This window comes from Ambystoma mexicanum, chromosome 4p, assembly GCF_040938575.1.
Source record: "Ambystoma mexicanum isolate Mex_15411 chromosome 4p, UKY_AmexF1_1, whole genome shotgun sequence".
NCBI classification, from domain to species: domain Eukaryota; kingdom Metazoa; phylum Chordata; class Amphibia; order Caudata; family Ambystomatidae; genus Ambystoma; species Ambystoma mexicanum.
In genome coordinates this window covers 230,159,538-230,182,896 of record NC_090927.1, presented here as the reverse complement: position 1 = coordinate 230,182,896, position 23,359 = coordinate 230,159,538, and the positions used below count along the sequence as shown (strand labels likewise).

At 43.3% G+C, this 23,359-nt stretch overlaps 1 protein-coding gene across 2 annotated transcripts in view; it reads right to left on the bottom strand.

Moving 5' to 3' along the window:
- Nucleotides 1–23,359, bottom strand: part of PKHD1 (PKHD1 ciliary IPT domain containing fibrocystin/polyductin) — a 4,356,595-nt gene that overhangs the window by 3,161,931 nt on the left and 1,171,305 nt on the right. For both annotated transcript variants that reach the window (XM_069605754.1, XM_069605755.1), the window contains exon 35: nucleotides 6,646–6,796. In XM_069605754.1, coding sequence (XP_069461855.1) covers nucleotides 6,646–6,796 — 151 coding nt within the window. The remainder of the gene's footprint in view (nucleotides 1–6,645; nucleotides 6,797–23,359) is intronic.

Sequence of the window (23,359 nt, the reverse complement as noted above, 5' to 3'; positions counted from 1 at the left end):
TAATATATATCCTTTCCTACTGTAGACATTGTTACGTTCAGGAAGTCTCAATTCTTCACTGGTTCGGGAGCTGAGGTCAGAAGAGGAGTTCTCCAGGATTCTAAAGATTCCATAAGTCTGAATGATGGTTGATATCAGGGATTGTGGTCACATTGCTGGTAATTTGAACACCGGATCAAATCTCATACCCTAGTGTTAAAACTTAACGTTTGAAAAAGTCTTCATAATCTACCCCACCTTGGTCTCCTGTTAAACATCACCACACTCACTTCCCTGATGCTTGACGGCTGGGTTATTCACTCCTTCATCAGGTCCATTCTGGCATATAGGATGGCGGTTCAAAATCACAGGTCCTGGACAAAGGGATTCTTGTTGATTAGTTTAGAGTGTGTCCTTCTTTTCTTTTGACTCTCCTGGCTGCAGATGCCTGGCCCTCAGGGAGGCTGTTGGAGAGGCTCCAAGGGATTGCCCATGCACGGCATTCGACGTATCCTGGGATGCACGCTCATAGTCATGTCAGCTTTCTGGATGCAGCCATCTTTGATGTTCACATTGACAAAATGGGTGCTCTCTTGAGTCAGCATTGCATTAGAGCATGCATTTGGACAACATTAATGAATGGTCATGGCAAAGTACTGAGAATATTTAAGAGGGTGTTTTTTTTAACACAGTGAATACTAATCCATAGTGCCACTGGGTCTTTGCATTGTGTTTAAGTGGGGACTGGCCTGTTTTCACTCTCCATGTGATTGCCGGACCAAATGTTGGCCTGTTCTGGCTTCTGCTTGGTTTCGACAACTGTTATTTGCACAGTTATTTGGACTTTTTAGACCTACCAAAATGATTTCAAAGACTCCATATGCATCTTTGTTGAGTTTGATTGTCTAGTTTCACTTGCCCACCAACATTTGTTTGTGCATTGTATTTTAGTGCCACAGATGCCAATTTAAAATCTGTGTTTCGCAGCAATTTTCAGGGCCAGGACGTGCCCCCTTTCCACCGGGGTACAGTGTTTGATCCTGACTTGACCAGCGTGGGTCCCAGTGGCCTTACAACCACCATCAAGATGGCCGCCAGCTTTCCGAGCATGCCTGACCTCCTTGTCTTGCCTGCTGAGGCAAACCAATTGTAGCAGCATTGTGATTGGCTACTGGAACCTACAAATACACGGACCCAACAAAGCCGGGAGGGGATGCCGGGCCTATGTTGAAGGGCTGAGTTTAAAGGCCCTGTCTTTCCCTGTCATTGCACCTCTTGCCCAAGGTGTTATCATCTGCCCTCCGTCACATGCGAGTGCCCTGGTGTGCCCCTGATGTCTACTCAGGTAAGAGGCACACTTTATCAGGCTCTCTCTCTACTTTGGCCATTACTCGACGATACAGTCTGTCTGCTGTCTACTCCATCCCGATGCTCCTTCAATCCTTACTCCTTATGCTCCCTTCGAGCATCCCTCACATGCCAGCTCTGATTTGCGTTTCCACAGCTGCCTGTATCCCGCCTCCTGTACCGTTACGCCTGGATCCCTTCTGAAATCCTTGCAGTACAGAACAATTATCACCCGCACCATAAACACTGACCGTTGCGCCGACATGCATCCCATTTCGTTCCTCTGGACAATGCCCAGTTATTAAAGTTGGTCTCATGTATTACAGCCCGCAAGCCCACAATACAATATCATTTACGTTACCAATGGACCCTGGCTCAACGGATGTCTCCACCCATACTGGGTTAACAAATGTGCATTATTCAATTACTTTACTTCACATCCCCTGTCAAGACTTCTACACATTTCCAATGTTGCAATTGTCACTTCATAATGCAATCTGCTTTATCATTGCTACGCCCTGCCTACTTGCTGTACTATCGCCATACCATATCTGCCTTTGTCTACCTGTTTAATGTAGCCCTCTTTTCCCACATTTTGACTACTAAGTATACTGCCTACAACATCTTATACAGCATGCATTTCTGCCGCAACTCCCGGCAACAATAAGCAAACTTTCCAAAGTTTGTTCTCTAAGTACCTGCCATGTCCCCATATATACTATGATGCAGTACATACATACCAAAATAAATATGCCATTAAAACAACAACTATGTTTTTCACAAACTAGAAAATCTTCTGCTTTACTGAAATATGGTTTTCACCTCTGCTGTTGGGGGAGGACAGCGAAGCCTGGGCCTTGGCGAGGGCTGTGGGGTATAAAAGGCCATGTCCATCCCAGGTTTTATCTGGAGTGCAAATAACTTTTTGCCTCGAGAGATTGTCACCGGAGTAAACAAAAGATGCCCGACGCCATAGGAAATAGGGACCATTTCTATGGCACCCGAGAGACGGGAGGAGCACCGGGACTGGGGCACAAAGCTCAGGTCCAGAAGGTAAGTGGGGAGGAAGGGAAAGGTTGGTTAAGGTAAGGGTTGTTTTGGAGAAGATCCCTTTTGCTTCACCACATTAAAACAAATCAAGAAAAACAAAATGGCGCCAACTGGGGAAGGGCCTTGGGTGGTTGCAAACAGTGGCTGGGAATGTGTATTGTCGACCCCATTGGCATATGACACTTCCCCGGGTGCAAATGCTTTTTAAGCCCCTCTATCAGTGCTGCAACATATTAGCAGGATGTAGCAATCACTCTTTTACTCATTTAACGAATAACAGCCGCACAATTCCTCACATTACTGCTCTGAGTGCAGTGCCAAAAACGTTCAGAGAGATGAGAACATTTCTTTTTTTTTTTTTTTAAATAGAAGTGTCATGATTTTGGAATGAATAAAAGAGGAAGCAGTGGAACGGCATGAGAGGAGCGTGCTTCCTGGGCGAAGGGATAGACAGTAGGTGTGAAAACATATATGCACGCATGAACACCCATGTATTGCATTTATGGTAGTTTAACTTATTGAGGACTTGGTGTTTTGCATAGAAACGCATAGAGAGTATCGGGCAGTGGACTGGCCTGTCCCATATACAAGTGCATTAAAAAAGAGAAATGTAGGGTTTTTATGTCATACTTCATGCCAGAGTACATCCTCTTAGTGCGGGACCGGGTTTCGAACCCGTGCTGCTCAACTTTGTCTTGCTTTCAAGACAAACATGTTGGCCCTGAGCTATCTTACCGGCCCATACGCAGTACACAATCATTTACAAGCAAAGGATAGTTGGCACATGACCGAATGTGGATGGGAGATGGAGCTAAACATCGAGCAGGGACCGAAGAGAACATGACAGTTACACAGATGGCTACCTACAGGTAGATGCAAGTAAGTGCAGTAGTGCTATGGTCGGTGGGTTTGCGTGGGAATGCTATATTGTAATAGAGGGTGGCGGCTCCTTCAAGGTGTTGGAGGTGGAGCTTGGGGGCTGAATTGAATGATTGAACAGTGGTGGTATTTTAATGTCGGGGTTGGAGGTGGTGAAGCTCCAGTGAAGGAGAGCAAATTAGCAGAGATGGAGGTAGTCCGATCATGGGCAGTGAAGCACATCAATAGATTTAAAGACAAGAAAATGTTTGTGGAGGGACCTGTTGTGCATGGATAGCCAACCGGCATTAGAGCAGTGTGGGATGGGTGGGGAAGATTGCACAAGATGTGTGCCATGAGTTGGAACATTTTGTCATGGGGAGCAAAGGAATAGTGGGGTAGGCCTAGACGCTTGATTGAGCAGTGGACAAGCAGGTGAGGACACTGGTGGAGGTGTGAATGTGTGTAGAATAGTAGGTGTGGGTGGGGGCAGATCTTGCTGATATTGTAGAGACTGGTCATGGTGGTAGCGAATGTAGAGGTGATGGAGTGATCAAGCTTCCTGATGCTGTCAAAGGGAATCCCTAGGCTGTCTTGGGGGTAGGTGCAAGGAGGTAACATGGAAATGAAACTCAGCTGTTGAGAAGTGGGGGCCGTGATCAAGGTCTGAGGTAGACGTCTTTGCCCTTAGAGGAGTTGCGAACAAGACAGTGAAGTGCCGTGCAGGGATGGATGGTGGAGAGGCAGTTGGAGATCTTCTGGGAGATGTCAAGCTGAAAGAGTAAAAGGAGAATATTTGGCTATGATCTGTAAATAGGTGGCTAGAGAACCAGAAGGAGAAGTAATGTTTGCTGAAGGAGAAGTTACAGAGTGTGAGGCGCAGTGGTCCCAGGACAGACCCTAGAGGGACTCATTCTAAGAGAGGAGCAGGAAAAGTGCAGAAGAATAGGAGAATATGGTGGAATGGTCAGATCATCTGACGGGTCATTGGAGTTCTCAATGTTTGCTTGCAAGATGGTCACTTCTCTGGGGAAACAATGTGGTAGCACATGCAGCAGGCCGATACCAGCCAGTACAGCCAGTCCCAGACGTCTCTATTGTGCAAATATTTAACATTTTACTGGGCATTTTCATGTGATAGTTCTCTGAAATCCTGTTTGTCTAATGATAGGTCAGCAATTCATTCTTGCTATGGTGTCAAATTACAGATGTGCATAACATTCATGAAACAATGCAGCCATTTCTCACACAAAGATACTATGGCTCTACTGTGTATATATCAATTGGCAACTATGTGTTGGAACAGGTGTTTTTATTACGACTACCAGGGATAAGATTTGCAGAAGATCTATCATGGACAGCCCACCTCGCTAAAGTCACAGTGACCCTGGAAAAATATAGTGGGGGAATCCGCTGCCTCTACAATAGGCTTGGAAGGGGTGCAGTTTCCCCAGCTATTAAATAATACCAAGAACAAGGTAGGGAAGCGGCACTGCATGGCGCAGAATTGTGCGGTCACTGACCCTCACACGAGCTAAGTGTGGTGGATAACGGGTTCTTGTGGGGTTTGTTAGCACAACCTAAGGGAGCCCCAATGGCAAGTTTACATTGGGAATGTGGCCTTAACTCCATAAACAAAGTCTTTGCCAGCAAACCGCTGCTGTACTGGATTAGGCTCTGGAGTACACCGGAATTAACCAAATACAACGAATCAATGAGCAGTCTATTAAGTACCCCTGGGCTCTAGTTCATTGGCATGGCCAAAGTTTGTATGCAAAGGACTTCAGAATCTGGGTATGGGGATGGGACAAACCAAAGGCGATAACTGCAAGCATAAAGGCTTGATTTAAAACAAAGCACCAAGAGGCCAGCACAAGCTAGATGAAATGTGCTTGTGTTGCGCTGAAGACGCGTGCCCTTTACATGATGTTGAAACCAGCTGAGGGATTTGAATTGTATTTAGACTGTGTAGCACCTGCTTATGCCAGGAGTTTATACATTCAATTTCGTACTAACACCCTCAAAGTGGCCGAGTATACGGCTAGGTGGTCTTGAGGAGAACCATCTCCGGTTCCAAAAGCACCTCACAACCTTCCTCTTTGCTTGTGCTTTCTCTCCCCCTCTCCCCTGCTGAATCCCTTGCTGAAACTGCACTGGTTACCTGGCCACCCTTTCGGATCTAAGGCCCAGGCCCCACCAGTTGCACTACTGCACTGCCTCCCTGGCAAACTCTGCACCTGGGGACTGTTTTCTGTATCCCTACAGTCCCCCTACCAGCACTTATGCCTGCACTTACCTTGCACTTGCCACCAGCTGGACATTGTATTTATCTTATTTATTCTACTATCCCATGTACTGCACTTTCCCCTCTCCCTTCCCCCACGCACTTTTCCCTTTCCCCCTTCCCATGCACTTGCGCAATCTGAATGACACCTGGCCTAGTAAGATCGTTGTCTGTCTTCCCTTTGTTCCCCCTCCCTTGTCTTGTTGCGCCTTGAAACACTTGTGTATAGGCGCTTTATAAATGCCATATCATATCATATCATAAAGTATGCAGCAGTTCTGAGGTCAGTAAGGCACTTTCTATTATTCTGCCCAGGCAACTCAAGTCTGAGAAAGTGTTGCTTATTGCCAGTACTTCGACTGAAAGACATCAGAACAACAGATTCGGCCATAGAGTGCTGTAAGAATCCACTAGATGTGAACTTAGCCTATTATTTTGCAAAATGTGTACATAGGGCCTGGTTACACAGGACAGAATGTGATGGAAATGTCTGCATGTTAAATTAATTGTCATTTCAGTTTGTGAATGAAACTATGTGTGCTGGAGCTAGTCGTTTTTAACATGGTTTGTAATATGAAATGACGGTCTTCTGTAAGATGTACATAATGTGATATTGAATTGCTTTTATGGTCAATACCAAATAACGCAATGTACAACAACTGTGCACATTTGCCAACAATTGCTTCAATGAATTAGCACATGCATTACATTACAATACAGGGTTTTTTTTCAGATGTGAATGCATGCCTAATTTACAGAAGTATTTAATGTATACTGTAATATGAAATAAACAGTTTGGGCAAAAAAAAAATGTTTTAAGTATGGTTTAATATTGCAATGTTAAAAGGAGAACCTGGCGGTAGCGGCAATCTGCGGAAATAATTTTGAGGGCCAGGACAGGCCTCATTTGTTTTTGATAAAATATATGATTAACTGAGAATTTAGCTCTGGTTAAGCACAAATTCAGTTGTTCTACACTAAGGCAGCGGCTCCAAGTTTCTCCATCATTTAGCATTATACATTGCCACATCCCCGCCGAGCCTAAATTGTTTTTTTAATGTACACAATATTGCAAATTTAATTTCGAGATGTTTGAATCAGTCTGTAAAAAGAAGATTTGATTATACCTTCACGTCCCGGCCCCAGTTTTTCCGTATCTCAGTAATCTTGCTGGTAATTGGCTGATTAGGTGCCTCACACTCCATCTCTGCCTCTGTTGCCAGGGCGACGGCGCAGGAGCTGTTATAGATGAGAACTTCATCTCTTTCCACTTTAGGGCTGAAACGAGAGGCGAGGTTAAATGGGGTGTCATCAATCTTAATGAAATGCAATTATTTTTACTCTTATTAATCATTGCAAGCCATTAGCTTGTGGCAAGTGCGGGCCGCTATTTGTCAAACTTTTGCAAATTTCTGTAATTTTGTCCCCCATTCTTTTATTGTTTATTTTCTTGTTTTTCTTATCTGCCGCATTAACAATAATACAAATAAAAAAAAAACTCACATATGGTAAATGTCCTTCAGTGTTGCCTCTTAATGGTTCCAAGTCTGAGACTGTGTCAGCAAATCCGTTTTTATTTATTTATTTTAAAGTTAGGTAGGCAATTAGTGCGCTCACGGGGCCATGGCCAGTTACTGTTGTAGTCAAACTTGTAAGCAAAACATCCCCTACAAACCTTGTTCACACTTAGGCACTGCTTGGGCTTGTAAGTGGATAACCTGCAGTCCCCCCAAGGGCGCCATCCAAATTGGAAACTGCGCGGCACAACTGGCTAACCGTTCCCTAATTCCAACTGTGACGAAATGAGATCATTTGGGCTTCCCATTCCTGACGCCCAGCTGATAGCAATGAGCCCCTCCGTTGCAAGCAGTGGAACATTAACTTAGTAAGTTAATTAAACCGATTTAACAGCCCAGACTAAGCAGATTCGATCTATGTGCCAGTTATACTGCCAGCCACTGTAAGAAGGAATAAATAGGGGAGAAGGGGGAGGCCGGGCAAACTAGAGACGCGGGATTTCGTTACACAAAAACTCTGCAGTGGGCGAATACATGTTTAGTCCTTGGGCCTCATTACGACTTTGGAGGTAGCCATGCGCTTAATAAGGGCATGGCTGCCTCCAAAATCGGGTCCGGGTTCCCTGAATGGGGAATTACCGGGCCATTCCGAGTATGTAGGGCCCGGTAATTCCTCCTTCAGGGAGCCCGGACCTTCCCCATTCCCATTTGAGCCCCAAGAGGGCTCAAATGGGAATGTGTGCGGGAGCTAACAACGGGCCAATTACGATCGGCCCGTTGTTAGCTCCCTGGTCCACTCGCGGGACCCGGTAAGGACGTCTGGTAAAAGCAGACATCCACGTCGGGTCCCGCGAGGGAACCTCGTAATATTGCTGAATGGGTTTAACAGGGCCGCCACCATTAGCGGCGCCCGTTAACCCATTCCGCAATACTTATAATGAGGCCCATAATGTGGTGGCTCCATGCTTAAGGTTTACAGATGCTAACATGTTCCATTCGGTGACACTAGTCCAGTGCTAGTTTTAACTTTGCATTCTTGGACTCGTCAGGGTGTCCAGGTTCAAAAAGTAAAAAACCGGGACAGGGCAACTAACATAAAGGTAGGACTAACTCTTGAAAGTGGCTGTCAAGGCACTACACTTCAGTAGCGTTTGGAAGAGAACGGGGTTAAAGTGTTACTGTTCAAAGAAACACATATTATTATTAATTTATCATAAACTAACACTATCTTAAGTTGGAAAATGCAGCATTTCTTCTGTGCAAGATTGTGTATTCCTGCCTGCCAGCTATGAAGACCTACTGCCAAAAACCGGGACCACTGCAGTTTCCAATGGGCACATTATTTTGAGAAAGGGGGACAGAGCACCAAATACTGGGACAGTCCCGGCAAAACCGGGACGTCTGGTCAGCCTAGGACTCGTAGTGTCTGGCTCATAATGGTGAAATACAGGAATACAAGTCCGAGAATGCAAAGTGAAAACATGAGCAAGAGTATTGGCTCCGGAAAGGAATGGGTAATGTTGGCATGTATAAGTACATGCAGGCCAACATGTGTGATTTCATTCCGGAGGTGCTATTATTCTTTGTGTCCGTGTGCGAGAAGCACACCCAGTCCTGTTTTTTGCTTGGAATTCTGGGGCGTGTAGTTGTCCTGAATTTCAAATCGGAAAGAAAAAAAACTGCAAGTCCCACAATCCAAAGATGAAAAACACAATACTGGATTTGTGTTGGGTGTTCATGGGTGAGAAGCACACACAGTCCCGTTTTTGCTTGGAATTCTGGTACTTTTGCGACATTTCTATTGGGAAAGAACACACTACAAGTCCCACAATCCAAAGAGAAAGAGACGATTCTAGGTGTCCTTCTCACGCATGGCCACTGGAAAGAAGAGAGCTCTGCATGCTGGCACTTTGCCTCAATTGATGATGTGATGAGCCAGCTCGTGCCCTTTCTTGCATCTCAGAAATGTCCAGCTCCATTCGCTAGGGAACTCTGACTGGGAACTGGGAGCACTTTGCATCGGCGCATTTGGGTGCCTCCCCCGTCTGTATGCAATTGCACAAAGAAGAGAGTGATGTGGGGGGAATGGGGTTTCACTGCACATTTCTAAAGCAAACAAAAGCATTCCTCTGCGCCTGTTTGTGACAGGTGGAAGGAGATGTGCTATGCATGAGAGGGTCATTTATGACCCATTTGCATGTGTGCCAGGTAGCGCCATGTCATTCATAGGAAGGCAACACCAGTAGGCTATTTGGGCGATTGGATCCCGCCCTTCCCTGTTGGCCATTTCCCCAAAACGCTGGGCCACCTCTCACTGGCCCTTTTTTGAGGACAGCATGCTGATTATAAAGAGAGCCCTATTCAGCCAGCGCCTTAAGTCTGGCCTAGCAATTTCTTGTTTAAAACATTTCTTTTCAACATGCTGATTACAAAGAAAAGCGTTGACCAAGGATTTAATTAAAGGCTGTGCAGGACTTTGTTTGGCTTTTCTTATGCATGCTGTTGGCGACTGGAACTGTGTTTCGACCTTCCCATCTGAAAGCACACACACAGCCCCAGATACCTGCCTTAAAGTGAGTCACAAAATAAAACGACATTTTTGAAGTTTATTTAATATCCATGATATGTCTTAGTTTGAGACGCAGCAAAAGGGCTTGGTTTTATATGCACATTTCTTTTTTTTATATGTGAATATGTATGAGACATGCTAGCAGGTTATCTGAGGGTTGCAATAGGGCAGGATTAGGGTGCGCAAGCAAAGATGTGTGTGGGGCTTCTGTAAGGAATTCGACCATCCGCTCGCCTTGCCGTTTTTGAAATATTAAATGAAATTGAATGATGGTAGATCAACTTCTGGAAAATTTGTGGGGCTAATCCGCACACATTTTCCTATGCTCACTGCATAACATACGCATAGACCCGTGTACACTGGATGGACACAGCCTACAGGTGCAGTCCCTCCTGTCATAGTTAGTTGGGGTCTGACAGGTGGAGTACATAATGCTTCTCCAGAAGCGGGAGGGCCAAACCTTCCCCCTGCCTTGGACAGCCTAATTAACTAACAAAGGCTCCATGAATCCATGTAATTTTGTGGAGCCCTGTAGCTGGTGGCAGCATTCACATACTAATCCGAGTTTAATTCAAACATGCCGACATGCCTGGCTGCAGAGGCTATCAAAGGAGACAGGAAACCCCAACAACCTTTCATATGCAACTGTGTCAAGCTGATGCCAGCTCCTGCACTCAGTATCGATTGAAAGTGGAATGTTATGTCTGGGACTGCGTGTTTACAGTAGTCATCCCCCAGGGAGACCCATTCAGAAGGTACGAGTATGTGGCATGACGGAGGTAGAAAGTCTGATCTCACTGCAGCTTCAAGGGAGATGTGACACTTTAATCAGGAACTACAGAAAGCTCCATTAACCACAGGGACCCTTTGGTTCACAACAGACAGGAAGATGGCTGGGACTTAGTAGTACATGTTTTCACCCATTTATGTTTTCTATTGCAAAGTACTTCTGGTTATGACCTCACGCATACAGGAGATTGTTGGTGGGGAACTAGGATTGGTTCTTTAAGGTAGGCTTATCCTACACCACTCCCTGTGGTCCATTTGGCTTTAAAAGAGGGCTGAGCCCCTCTTTTGGCAGATCATATGAAGACTTTGCAAGGAGTAAAATGAAGAACTCAGCATTTGACCCTGGCTGAATGTACAGTCTGCCTTACATCTTCCGCCAGTGAGGGAAGGCCAGGACCTTCAAGAGTGAAGCAAGATCCATCCCCTACAATCTCCCAGGGTACAGAGGGAGATAACGAATCCAGATGACCCTACAAAGGCTCCAGAACTGGAACCCAGCCAGCACACAGTGTATCCTAGCTAGGCTCTGCAGCAAGCTTCCAAGGTGGGAAGTGGGAAGTGCCAGAGAGTCTGTGAACCAAACCAAGGACAAGACAGCAGCCTCCAACACTCTCCTGAGCTTTGCGCCACCCACCTTTAAAGGAAGACAGACATGAGCCCAGTGAATAAGCTAGGAGGAGGGCATCGACAAGCATCTACCGACAACTGCCTTAAAGGATATTTTCAATCCAGTCAAGCCCCTCGAGCTGCAACCGACTGCACCACTGACTGTTCTTATGCTGCAGTCGCTAAAGCTGTCTGAGACACCTCAACCAGTGCTTCAGAACCACTGAGCAGCACTGAGACAACGATTCCTGATCCCGAGCTACACTGAACTGCTCACTGAACTGTCTGCTGCCTGATGCCCGCAGCTGTCGTGAACTCTGTTGCAGAAGCTGCAAAATGTCCTGAAACCTACTCAACCTTGTTGAGCACCAAGAGCACCAGGTACATTGTGGTTCTTTCTCCATTGGTCCTTCTACAAAGGCCCCTAGTGACAGTTTACAACCCATTGCTCCCTTTGTGTTGAAACCAAGTATCCTTGAACTATTGTAATTAATTGCTATATCGACTACCCTCCTGTCATTATCCAGAGTGCACCCCTTTTCCTTCTTTGAACCTAAACTGTCCTATGCATTCCTTCACAAGGTGGGTTGTATTTTGTAGTGGGCTAGAACTGTTTGTTGTGATAATAAAGTAGATATGAGTATACAATCTTGACTGGACAGTCTCTTTTATCATTGGGATATAATTGTATTTTCGTTGTGTTGTAACTAACCAACGATCCACGACCTTTCGGCGATAAACCTGCCGTTCTGACCACATTACCAAAATTGGACGAGGCAGTTGATAATTTGTTTGTGTTTCCAATCTGTTCAGATCCCTTTTGGTGTACTAGAGGTGCAGGGCTGATTGATGGTTTAGAAACAATACATGAAATGTTAAAGATTCCTCAAGAGGAGGAAATATAACATCTTTCTTACTTAAAATAGAACAGATTTGCATCTTTTGTTTAAAGACTGATACTGAATGATTGAATGAAAGCATGCGTTGGCAGACCCTGGTAACATTGTAAATAACATATAAGACATGCAGGTGTTGGTCTTCTATAGATACAACACAGGGAGACAAATTACCCATATTGAACCACTGGGAATAATTTCATTGAGCAATAACAATTTATTTGTCCACAATACAGCAATGCAGTTACAAGAACCAGAGGTGACTGATGTAACATCTTATATTGGTAAAAACACCTTTGTAAACTCATTTTATGATTTGAGGTCCATATTTATTATCTTATTTGACTTTAATAACCTGAATGGGCCCTTATGGACGTATTCGGTCCGACACACTTTTTAACAGCACATTTTTAACACAATGAACAGATCAGCATTAGATCTGCCTATTACATCTTAAAGATGGCCGCCACATTCCACCTGTTTCTCTGCCCCTCATATGTTAGCCAAAATACATTATGTTGTAGGAGATCCCTTTGTTGGGGGAAGAACCATTAGTAATATGCTGGAAATAGAAGGTTGCCTATACATTACACCTGTTGTGAAAAAGCATCCGATTGAAAAGTAGGTTAGCTACATTCTTTAGCAGCAATCCTTTCATAACAAGCATATAAGCGTGTGACGTGTCCATCACATCTTAAAAACGGCCTTTCTGACCCTTTTTTCTTCCCCCCACATGGTAGCTGTAATACATCATGAGCAGGAGATGCTTGCAGCACTAGTAATATGGAGGATAATGTAAGGAAGGCTTGGTGTCAAACAGTGAAGACAGACACACATGATGACAGTTCAAGGGCGTTAATTGCACTTCAATGGGTTGGTTAAACGCCTATCTAACCATAATTCTAAAGATGGCGGCAAGCATCGACCATCAAATAATAATAACGCAGTCCGAGGGGAGTCTTTGCAAAATAAAAGGGTCTGTACTAATAAACCTATTGCCAATCCTTACTTATAAATACAAATGGTGTGGGAAAACAATGTATGCAAAAGAAAAGTGTTCAAGAAAGAATGTCAGGATTGTTGAGCAGTTGGCCAAGGCGGCACACTCCGGCTTTGCACACATTCTGGCTTCTCTGCCATGAGGATGCAGGTCCAAAACACAGGTATCAGGACCTTCTGCGTTAAAGTCTCTTTACCAATAAAAGTCTCTTGTTGCACAGGGCCTGACGTACCAAACAATATCAAAGTTCTTTTCTTGTTAGGATTTTCACATTCACACGGTCTTGGGTGGTTAACTGTTCACCAGTGGTCCCCCTACGCCAGGCTCAGACCCCCTTTTACACCATGTTTACCATTGATCTCCTTCGATCGGGCTCGGACCATTAAACACAATGTTCCCAATTGGTCTCCCTTGATTGGGTTCGGACCATTAAACAGAATGCTTCAATTGGTCTCCCTCGATATGATATGATATAATATGGCATTTGTAACACGCCTATACACAAGTGTCTCAAGGCGTGACGAGGCAGGGGGGGAACAAGGGGAGACAGACAATGATCCTACTAGGCCAGGTGTCATTCAGATCGCACAAGGGTAGAGGGGACTGGGAAAAGTGTAAGGGGAAGGGGAGAGGGGAAAGTGCAGTACATGGTTAGTAGAATACAAGATAAATAATAGGGCCAGCTGGTGGCAAGTGCAAGGAAAGTGCAGTACATGGTTTGTAGAATACAAGATAAATAATAGGGCCAGCTGGTGGCAAGTGCAAGGTAAGGTAAGATTGAGCTTGGACCATTAAACATAATGTTAACTTTCTAAGCTTTCCTACTGGTTTAAAAAATCAAAGACTTTTGACTGTGCAATGGATTTTTCTTAAACCATTGCAGGACCACTTTGATTTACTTGTCTCATCTATTTCATCTTTAAACCTTTGCTTCTGCCCCTTCTTGGCTGGGTACCTCAAAGAGACCTTCGATTGAGCACTCCTGCGGTGCCCGACCAATCTGTTACCGGTATCGTATCTCTCTCTGTTTAAAGTTCAAACATCCATCAGCAATTGAGCTTTACTCGCATCTTTCATCACACACCTTGATTATGTTCACTCTTGTGCTTGTTATACAATGTTGCAGCTTTCAACCTTGACATCAACACAGACCGGTCTTGCATCGGTCTCCCAAACTCACCAGCTGTGTCTCTCTGGCGCTGCTTTATTCTTGAAGCCAAGGACGGTAACACAGCGGCTGCTGCTCCTATGTCAGTAACGCGGGAGGGACCCTGGTATCTCTGACACACAACACAGGATTCTTCAGCCTGGCTTCCTCGTCTTGTGCTTTTTAATCTGAAGGTTTCTGGAAAGTAACAGTTTCTCATTGGAAAGGTCAAGGGTCCCTCCCTCCTTGCACTCCCTTCTTGGTTTGCCATCTTTCTCCCCTCATTCAAATGCCATCTAGAAACTGCTGTTGTTTAGTTTTGTTTGCCTCACTCAGAGTGTGCCCAACTGGGTTTTTGTATGCATAGTGGATATGAGAGTATTCCTTGAGTCAATAGGAATGAGGCTTGTTCAGCACATCACAAGATGGCTGCCACTGTATTCTCCTCATGGGTAATGTGTTTTCCTGTTTTGCAGCTATAGAGGACCAAGACTTACATGTGTTAGATGTTGTTTACAATGTGCCAGGATCGTCCATCAACTGCTTTCATTCAATCCTTAAGTATCAATCAGTCCTTAATCGAAATAATCAAAACAGTTCTCTTTTAAGTAGGAAAGATGTGATATGTCCTCCTCTTGGGGGATCTTTATCATTTCATTTATTGTTTCTAAACTATTCCCCTCATAACCCTTAATACACTAGCAAGGCCACGTGATCTATAAAAGCAGCAACTGCGCGAATACAGACCTCAGCGTTAATTTAAATGCTGGTCTGTCGTGCGCAATACTAATGATTACCCTGCTGCCCTGGCATCATGCAAACTCATACTGGCCGAAAGAAGTTAAGTAAACAGTTCAGAAACACTTCACTTTCCTCTTTCAAGAGCTTGATGAAAAATGTTACCTCTTTTATTTCTCTGACTGAGAATTTAACATGAACAGAAAAGAAGTAAAATGACGGAATCATTAGCTTCACCTTCACATTAGAGATTTTTCAACAATGATAGAAATCTTCTACCTCTTTTTTTGCATTTTACCAAAATAAAACATTCAATATTTTTTGGGGGCTTAATTTCCCCATGAACACTATTTTTTTTTTTTTTTTTTTCCTTTATTTTGGTTGGTTAAAATTAGATAACCTTTCAAAACAAACATTTACATAAACAGATCAATAAATGTACAACTATATAATTTCTTTCTCATTATACATTGATTTGATTAATCAAAGACATCAAAGAGTGAGACAAATTTACGAAATTCTCCACAGGAAGAGATATACTTGCATAGATGTAAGTCAATATTACCTGCAGTACAATTCAATTGATTAATTTGCAAAATCTCGAAAAGCCATAAGATAAAGCAATCCACAATAGGTAGCTGTTAGTTCTCATTATTATAGTGCATCATCATACAAGAACGGTCAGCTGATTGCATTACCGATTCCAAGAACTGCATCGTGGCTATTCTTATTGAGATTTTAGTTGTTGCAAATAATTCACACCACAATCCATTATCAGAGCGAGCTATGTAATGCAAGTGTGTTAATTTCTGTAAGATTGTTTCTCTTTGTTTCTTTAATGAGCCACAAACAATCAATAGATGTTTAAGAGTCTCTTCCATTCCGACAATTTTGCAGAATCGACAATACGCGACTTCTGATTTTATTATACCTCTCCTTAATAAAATCTGATTCGTTGGCCAGAGATTCATACGAAATCTTAAAATTTGAGTTCGAAGTTTAGATGAAGGACATTTCAAAAGATAATCGGCTGTCTGTCGAAGTTTTTTATGACCAAATAGAGTTCTGTCGAAATCTTTTAATCCCAGGCATTTTTGTTGTGTATATTGCCAATCATATTGATGCAGTTTTAGTTTGGCTCTGTTCGGATTATTTAGCAATAAGTCTATTGAGATGTTTGCCATATTCAGATCATCAAAAACTGCGGTTCTCCATTTTTTCGGAAACAGATGTTCAGAGCGAAGTAAATAATCCGCCAATGTCGCCAGCACATTTTTTGCCGACAGACCTAAATTAATGAACACTATCACAACTCATTAAGACTTGGTACATGTGTTTTCTTGTCTCCCTTAAGAGGTGTTCAAATTAAAATAAATATAAGGGGAATCAAAAAGAAATATGTTTTACAAGACTTGAGGCCTGAAACCACTTGACCATTGGCTTTATGGAATTATAGATAAGTGACCTTGGGTCCTAAGGAAAGTGGCATAAGTAATAAAAAGACCACTGAAACCGGTCAACCTTTCCTGTGGGATGCATATGTACTAACTGAGTGCCCCTCTTAATTGTTTTGTTTTTTAACATGTTAAGCAGATGAGAAGGGAGCAATAAAATAACTTTTGAAACCAACTCCCCTCCTTGCTCACCTCTTCAGCCTCTGTCTGCCAAATTTTTAGCCTATAATGGATAAAAATATGTCCATTGTGAGACAGGGTTACTTCTTCTCTTTCCTATCATTTACCCTAGATATGTGGCCCATCAGTATACCCTAGGGTAAAAAAAAAAAAAAACACCCAACGTCAGTTAGTATTGGTTGGGGGGATAGAACAGCATGTAGAAATGTAGAAAAAAGAAAAATCAGACAATTGAATTCATGGACCTATTCTTCTATTGTATGTGATGATAAGGGAAATGCTGTTGGTCCTGCTGCCCTTTGGTCACTTGGTTGATAGGGCTTGGTGCATGGTGAATGTGAGCTTCTGTTTGGTAATGTACATTGTGTGGTTGAGTGTGCTGTCTGTCAGAGTGGTGTTTAAGGAGAGTGAGGAGAGTTGTGGGTGTTTATCTGTGTTGGGTTCGGTTACATGCAATTTTCACTAATGAAATAATAACTCATGAAAAAATAACTAATAAAAAACAACGAATTCCAATATGACTAATTTATTTATCATTGTTTTGGGGGGTTCTTCCTAATCCCCCCTTTTTTAATACTTTTCTCCCACCCCCAAAACCATTATTCCCTCGCACAAACCTATTTCTTGTTTTTTCCAGAATTAGTTTGTTTGGTATTAGTTGTTTTTACATTCATTATGTGTTCATTAGTTGTTTTATATTCAATATAATCACTGCATACCCCGGGTTCATGCGGTATTTGGGGTTATTTACTGAAGATATATGTACATTTCATTGTCTTACCTTGTGATGTTTTGGTGCTGCAGTTGTGTGTCAAGATTGGTTGTCATTTTTTGGTGGGAGGAACGATGATTTAGAGCAGGCTATAGTTGGCTTACCTTTCCCAGCAGACCACCCAATTACTGCAGATACACTTTTTGACTTTGAATATATGAGTGAGGCCACATTTGTCTGTTTGAATCTGTATAGACATATTCATCTTTCTACAGCTTTTATGCCTTGTTATATTATATGATTCAATGTTATGTTAATGTATGCTCTGCCAGGTTATGCTATAGCATTGCGAAATTATAGGACTTCCTTTCTGACTGACCGCTGACACCTGTGAGGGATCTGAAATGTGAGGCAGACACCTTTTGGATAATTTCTCAAATTGTGCCATTTTATTAAATCATAAAGTTTAACAAACACCTCACCATCCCTACTCTGATGAGGATTTCCCTGCCTATCAAAAACTAAAGGAAACACTCTAAAGGGTCTGTCCCTCACACTCAAGCATACAATACACAAGAACATATATATGTCAATTCACTACAAATATCAACAATGGTCTTTCCAATGTATTCACAGTCTTCCTTTGTAACCTGGGTGAACTACCCTTCCCAGGTTTCAAGGTAATTTATATTCCAATGTTCGACAAAAAGAAACAAGTTAATCTGGGTTCACAATTTTGTTTCAATTCGGTTGTTAGCTCCTTCACTGTGGCAAAAGAAAGTTTTTTTAAACCAATGTTCAACCAACAGAAACAATTCTCCTCTTCCTTGAACAATGATTTTCCACTTCATTAAATAGCATCAATGATGTTCTAGGACACGATGCTTCACCACAACTTATAAATGTCAAAGAAGAAATTCAGTTTCTTGTCCGATTCAAAGCAACACAACTTCTGGCACAGGAAGAGAAACGCAGCTTCTTGGTAACACTTCTTAAGTCTCTCTTTATAATATGAGTCACAGTTTATATCTTTGTTAGGGTGACTTCACAGCACTTCTGCTTCTACCTGAATTACTCAAAACATCAGGTTCACCTCTGCGGGTCTACTGTCTGCCCGATAGTGTTCCACATTCAATGGTGCTTCTGAAGTTTCAAATCTACTGACATCCAAAGGTAGTATCACAGCCTTAACAGTCTGCAATCTTGTGATGATTAGCAACTGTTCAGTAAAGGTAACATTCACTTCAGTGTTTCTCAACACCTTCATATAGGCAAGACACTCTTACTCTGAACCTTCACCCTTCAGAAGGGCAGCCTCTTTGTCACTTTTGTCTTTCTGCCACATCAACAACCAAACTAGCTTTTTTAAGATATGCTTCTATTTTTCCTCTTTTTGGCTTTGCCAATGTGCGTCATATAAACATTTAGAGAACCATCAACATCAACAAGCTTCATCTTTTTACAGCTCTGCATTCACCTCTTCCTGCCAACCAGAGTAGTTTAGCTGTATGCCGTGTTGTTAATCTTTTTTGGTTTTAATCAATGTTTGGCCCACTCTTGGCTCTGGCAATACTTGCATCTCTCTTGGACTAGTTAATGCTTGTTACACTCTTGGATTAGGCAATACTTGTTCCTCACACACACAATTAATAATATTCAGTCACTGAACTTTAAGGTAACATTATTTTCAACTATTTCATGTTTGATTCTGAGGTTGACCTTTACCTCAGAATACTTTTTTGGCACATGCGACTAGTCTTTCATTTATTTTCAGAGGTTTAAATATTCAGTTAACGTGATTTCAAAGCTTTTTGCTTTTACGCAAGTAAAAGTAATGAAGTTCAGTTATACGCAAGTACAACATTTTCACTTCACATTGTCTGACAATCTCCAGTCGATTTAATACAGCTTTCACTCCTACGCAAGTGAGTCTACTGGATATGGTTGCCTGTCTTTGTTCACGCAAGGGTTCAGAACGCTAAGTAAGATTCACCAGCTTCTGTGTTATTCCCTTCATGTTGCGCAGAAACTGAACTGATTCAGGTTTTTTTTGGGCACACACCCTTCCTCTGTGAAGGTATCTCCAACCCCACCATGCAGTCTCAGAGCTCCTCTCACTTCCAGGAACCTCTACTGCATAACATATCTCAGCCACAGCCTCCAGCATGCTTCCTGCTGTGCAATCTCTGAAATTAGGTAGATATGTGAAAAAGCAGTATTTCTTCACGCCTCCCACTGCGCAACCTCTGCACTTCAGAGTTAGGGGAAACAGGACCCTTTCAGGACAGGCACATCTGCTTGGTTACAGTCCCAGCACCCCTTCTTTTCACCCTATTCTGCCCAGATTGGCAACACTGTGCTCTGCTTCTGCTACTGCTGCAACATCTCCAGCTACAGCTCCATCGAATAGCCTGCATCTCAGGGGCCTTTTAAGCCTCTCTACTTCCCTCAGGTATGGGTTATTTAGCTTAACAGGCTGACAACTACTGCAACATTGCTCTTCAGTCCCCCTTCCTCGTCCCATTACTTAGAGGGTTCTGGGACTTGTAGTTCTCAACAACAAAATTTGGTTTTCTTACTAACCTCCTATTTTTAAATGCACATCTATTTTTTTTAAATGCATTTATAGAAGAAACATTAGAGTTTACATGAAACAAGCTAGGCAGTTTAAGTCATGATTTATAGATTTCCTTTCCCGGTACCTCTGGGAGTAAGCAGAATTTTTAACCTTACAAATTTCAAATGTCGTTTCCTTCCTTGGGGTATTTAAAGATATCATTCCAGCTTTACTCACATCAGCAGCCTTAATGTGGGGTTCAGACACATCATAGCGACAATAAGGCATGACATGTCTTGGCACCTTTCAAAGGTTCTTCCCTTTCGAGGATAAATATTGCATCTCATCCTTTGCGATATCCTCACCACCCTGGGCCTTGCCTCTTCCCAGGTGATCATCCCACAATACACCACCTGCAAGGTCAGGATCAGGAAGCGTCTATGTTTCCCTGGCCACCTGGGAGGAGTCTTTAGGCAGACGTTTAGTGTGGGATCTGCAGGATTCATCACACACCTCAAAGACAGTCACACTGCAGCACCACACAGGTTTACACGGGGTTATGGTGCAACACAGATGCACATGCCCCATGAATTAGCAACTGACAAAGCCAATCTCATCCTAACCACAACATCCCCATGCTGGCTGGTACCAGTACACATTTTCTATTTGCCTTTAAATCCTATATTGTGTTGTGCAATGGCACTCACCCCATGTTCTTTAATTTGCATAATTGGATCCTATATTTTCACTTATTCCCGCAAACATTCATAGGAATGGTGCCTTATGTAACAAATGTATCCGCTTAGACTAAAAGTCTCCATAGGTAGATCCCTTCTCACCATTTGAAGTGTTAGCCACTCACCCAGATATTTCAATATAGTTGTGCCCCTGCCACCTGGAAAACCATGAGCCAGTTGTGGTTTTTCACTCTGTCTTGCTGGGACTCATAGATCAATACTTATAATGGAAAAGCAAAACTACAAGTTCCATCATGCAATCTGAAAATTCAGGACTGGCTCGAGAGTCACTCATGACGTGGGCTACTGAGAATCTATGTTTTTGTGCATATTTCTTAATACGAGACAGCAGCGATATGAGCCAATGCTCTGCCGCTTGCATTCCTCTCCCTCAAAAAGAGATAGGGCCTCATTACGAGTTTGCCGGTCTGGATACAATGGTACAGGTAAGCTTGCCGGTACCGTTGTATCCGGACTGGCAAACTCCAAGTTGTCTGACCTGGCAGAATGAAAGGCACCCGCGAGCACAGCATTTCGAATGCACAGGCACCGTTGATAACGGTGCCTGCGGATCCGGCTTCCCCATTCCCCTTGAGCCCAATGGGGCTCAAATGGGAATGGGGAAGAATTGTTTCTGGCACCCAGGAATGGGCAAATACCAGGTCCGGCAAGGCCATAATGACCCGGTAATTGCCCATTTCTGTGCGCCGGAAAAAATGCAACTCCGGCGGCAACCGTGCCTGTTTTACAGGCACGGCTAACGCCAGGGTTGTAATGAAGCCCAGACATGTGTGTTTTAAAAAAAAACCTGTTGGTTATGATGAAATGTTCTACTAGCGTCCTCAGAGGATATGTTTCCAACACTAATGTGTGTGAGGAGGCTGGGCAGCATATTATTTTTCAATGCAGATATTTCCCAAATGAAATATTCTCGTGACCTTTGTGAATACACTGACTGATGCATTTTTCACAATCGTGTATGTCCTCTTTCCTTCTTCTACTTGTGTGATAATTTGAGACTCTGACCCAAAGTGTCTTTGAAGCAAAATCCCTGTTATAAAAATCAGGGACTTGCATTCTCTCTTTTTGATTAATAATTGCTTTTTGTAATCCCAGTATATATATATCTTTCCAAAATATACCACACTATTGACAAGTGCAACTATTATGAAAAGTCACTTCTTTCTTCATTCCCACATCCTCTTTCTTATTGTGTCTTCCCAGATGACAGATCATCATTTTTTGTATTTGGTCCACCATAATATGCTCATACATTCTATGTGTGTTCTCCATGTATGTGTAATATAAAGGCGTAGTTTATGTATTGGTAAATGTGCCAAAATAGTTACAATCTATGAAAACAAGCCATTGTACTGAAGGATTCTAACACCTATTCTTCTGTCAGTGAAATCCTCTTCACCGGGCTGATACAACTAACTGAAGGACACCTGAGAGAGTTAAAGGTGGCAATGCAAAGAACATGGTGGTACCACCTTACTAGAGCTAGAAATACCAGCACTGTAGCCATTTTCTTTATTTAGATGTCTACTTCAGAGAACACGACCTTCATTTTTAGAATGACATAAAGAGGTGCAATATATCTAATTTTGGGGGCTTTGTATTCTGGCACATATAAATTATACTGTTTCAGAATGCCGGGACAAAGGGAGAGAGGATGAGGATAGGGGAAGATTGACAGTGAGAGAGACCGATAAGAGGGTATGAGGGGGTAAGAGGGAGGGGCAGCGATGGGCAGGCTTCTTTCTCAGCATGACATAAATCACATTCCAGTTGCCAAAACATAGATACATGAACAGTGCTTGGTAATTTTCAACACAGATTAAGGGGCATCTCATGCATGAGCCGCCATACAGTGTTATTGGGGAATCTATAGGAACCCGTCAGGGTGGAAGATCAGTAGATGCTCATGGCGGAAATCCGGTAGGCATATAGGTCTATAGGCGTGGCTCTGGCTGAGTGGTTTGTCTAAAGAGCAGAGGTTTGCAGTTGTGGTGAAGTGATTTTGGCCTCAGCAGCTTACCATGCATTCTGCAAACTAACTGCATGGTATGGACTGCATGCACAAACAAGCAAGTTGGTTATCACTTTGCAGAAAAGGCAAGCTATTTACACTTGTGGTCTGTCGAAGAAAGGGGTTAGCGATTACAACCACATCAGTGGTATCTTACCCGGAAAAAATAGACAGTCTCTGGAGAATGCTAGAGTTGAAGATGTTTCATGAGAAGAGAAGATGCAAAGAGAAAAACAAGGTCTATCGTGCCTGCTATATTACTTCCTCTGGCAATACAATGAAGCAGCATATTGCATGAATCCAGAATCATTGAAAACTAACCAATCACTGACAATATCAGGAAAGTAAAGAAAAATATCCCATACAACTGCCATTCCGCCCTTGTGATGTCATTCGTCCCCTGCCCTGCACTGGCATTCTCCACTGCCCCGCACTGTCATTCCTCCCCTACCCTGCACTGGCATTCCTCCCCTACCCTACACGGTCATTCCTCCCCTGCCCTGCACAGGCATTCCTTCCCCTTCCCACACTGTCATTCTTCCCCTGCCGTGAACTGTCATTCCTCCCCTGACTTGTGCTGTCATTCCTCCCCTGCCTTGCGCTGTCATTTCTACCCTGACTTGTGCTGTCATTGCTCCCCTGCCTTGCACTGTCATTGCTCCCCTGCCGTGAACTGTCATTCCTCCCCTGACTTGCGCTGTCATTCCTCCCCTGACTTGTGCTGTCATTCCTCCCCTGCCTTGCGCTGTCATTTCTACCCTGACTTGTGCTGTCATTGCTCCCCTGCCTTGCGCTGTCATTTCTACCCTGACTTGTGCTGTCATTGCTCCCCTGCCTTGCACTGTCATTGCTCCCCTGCCGTGAACTGTCATTCCTCCCCTGACTTGCGCTGTCATTCCTCCCCTGA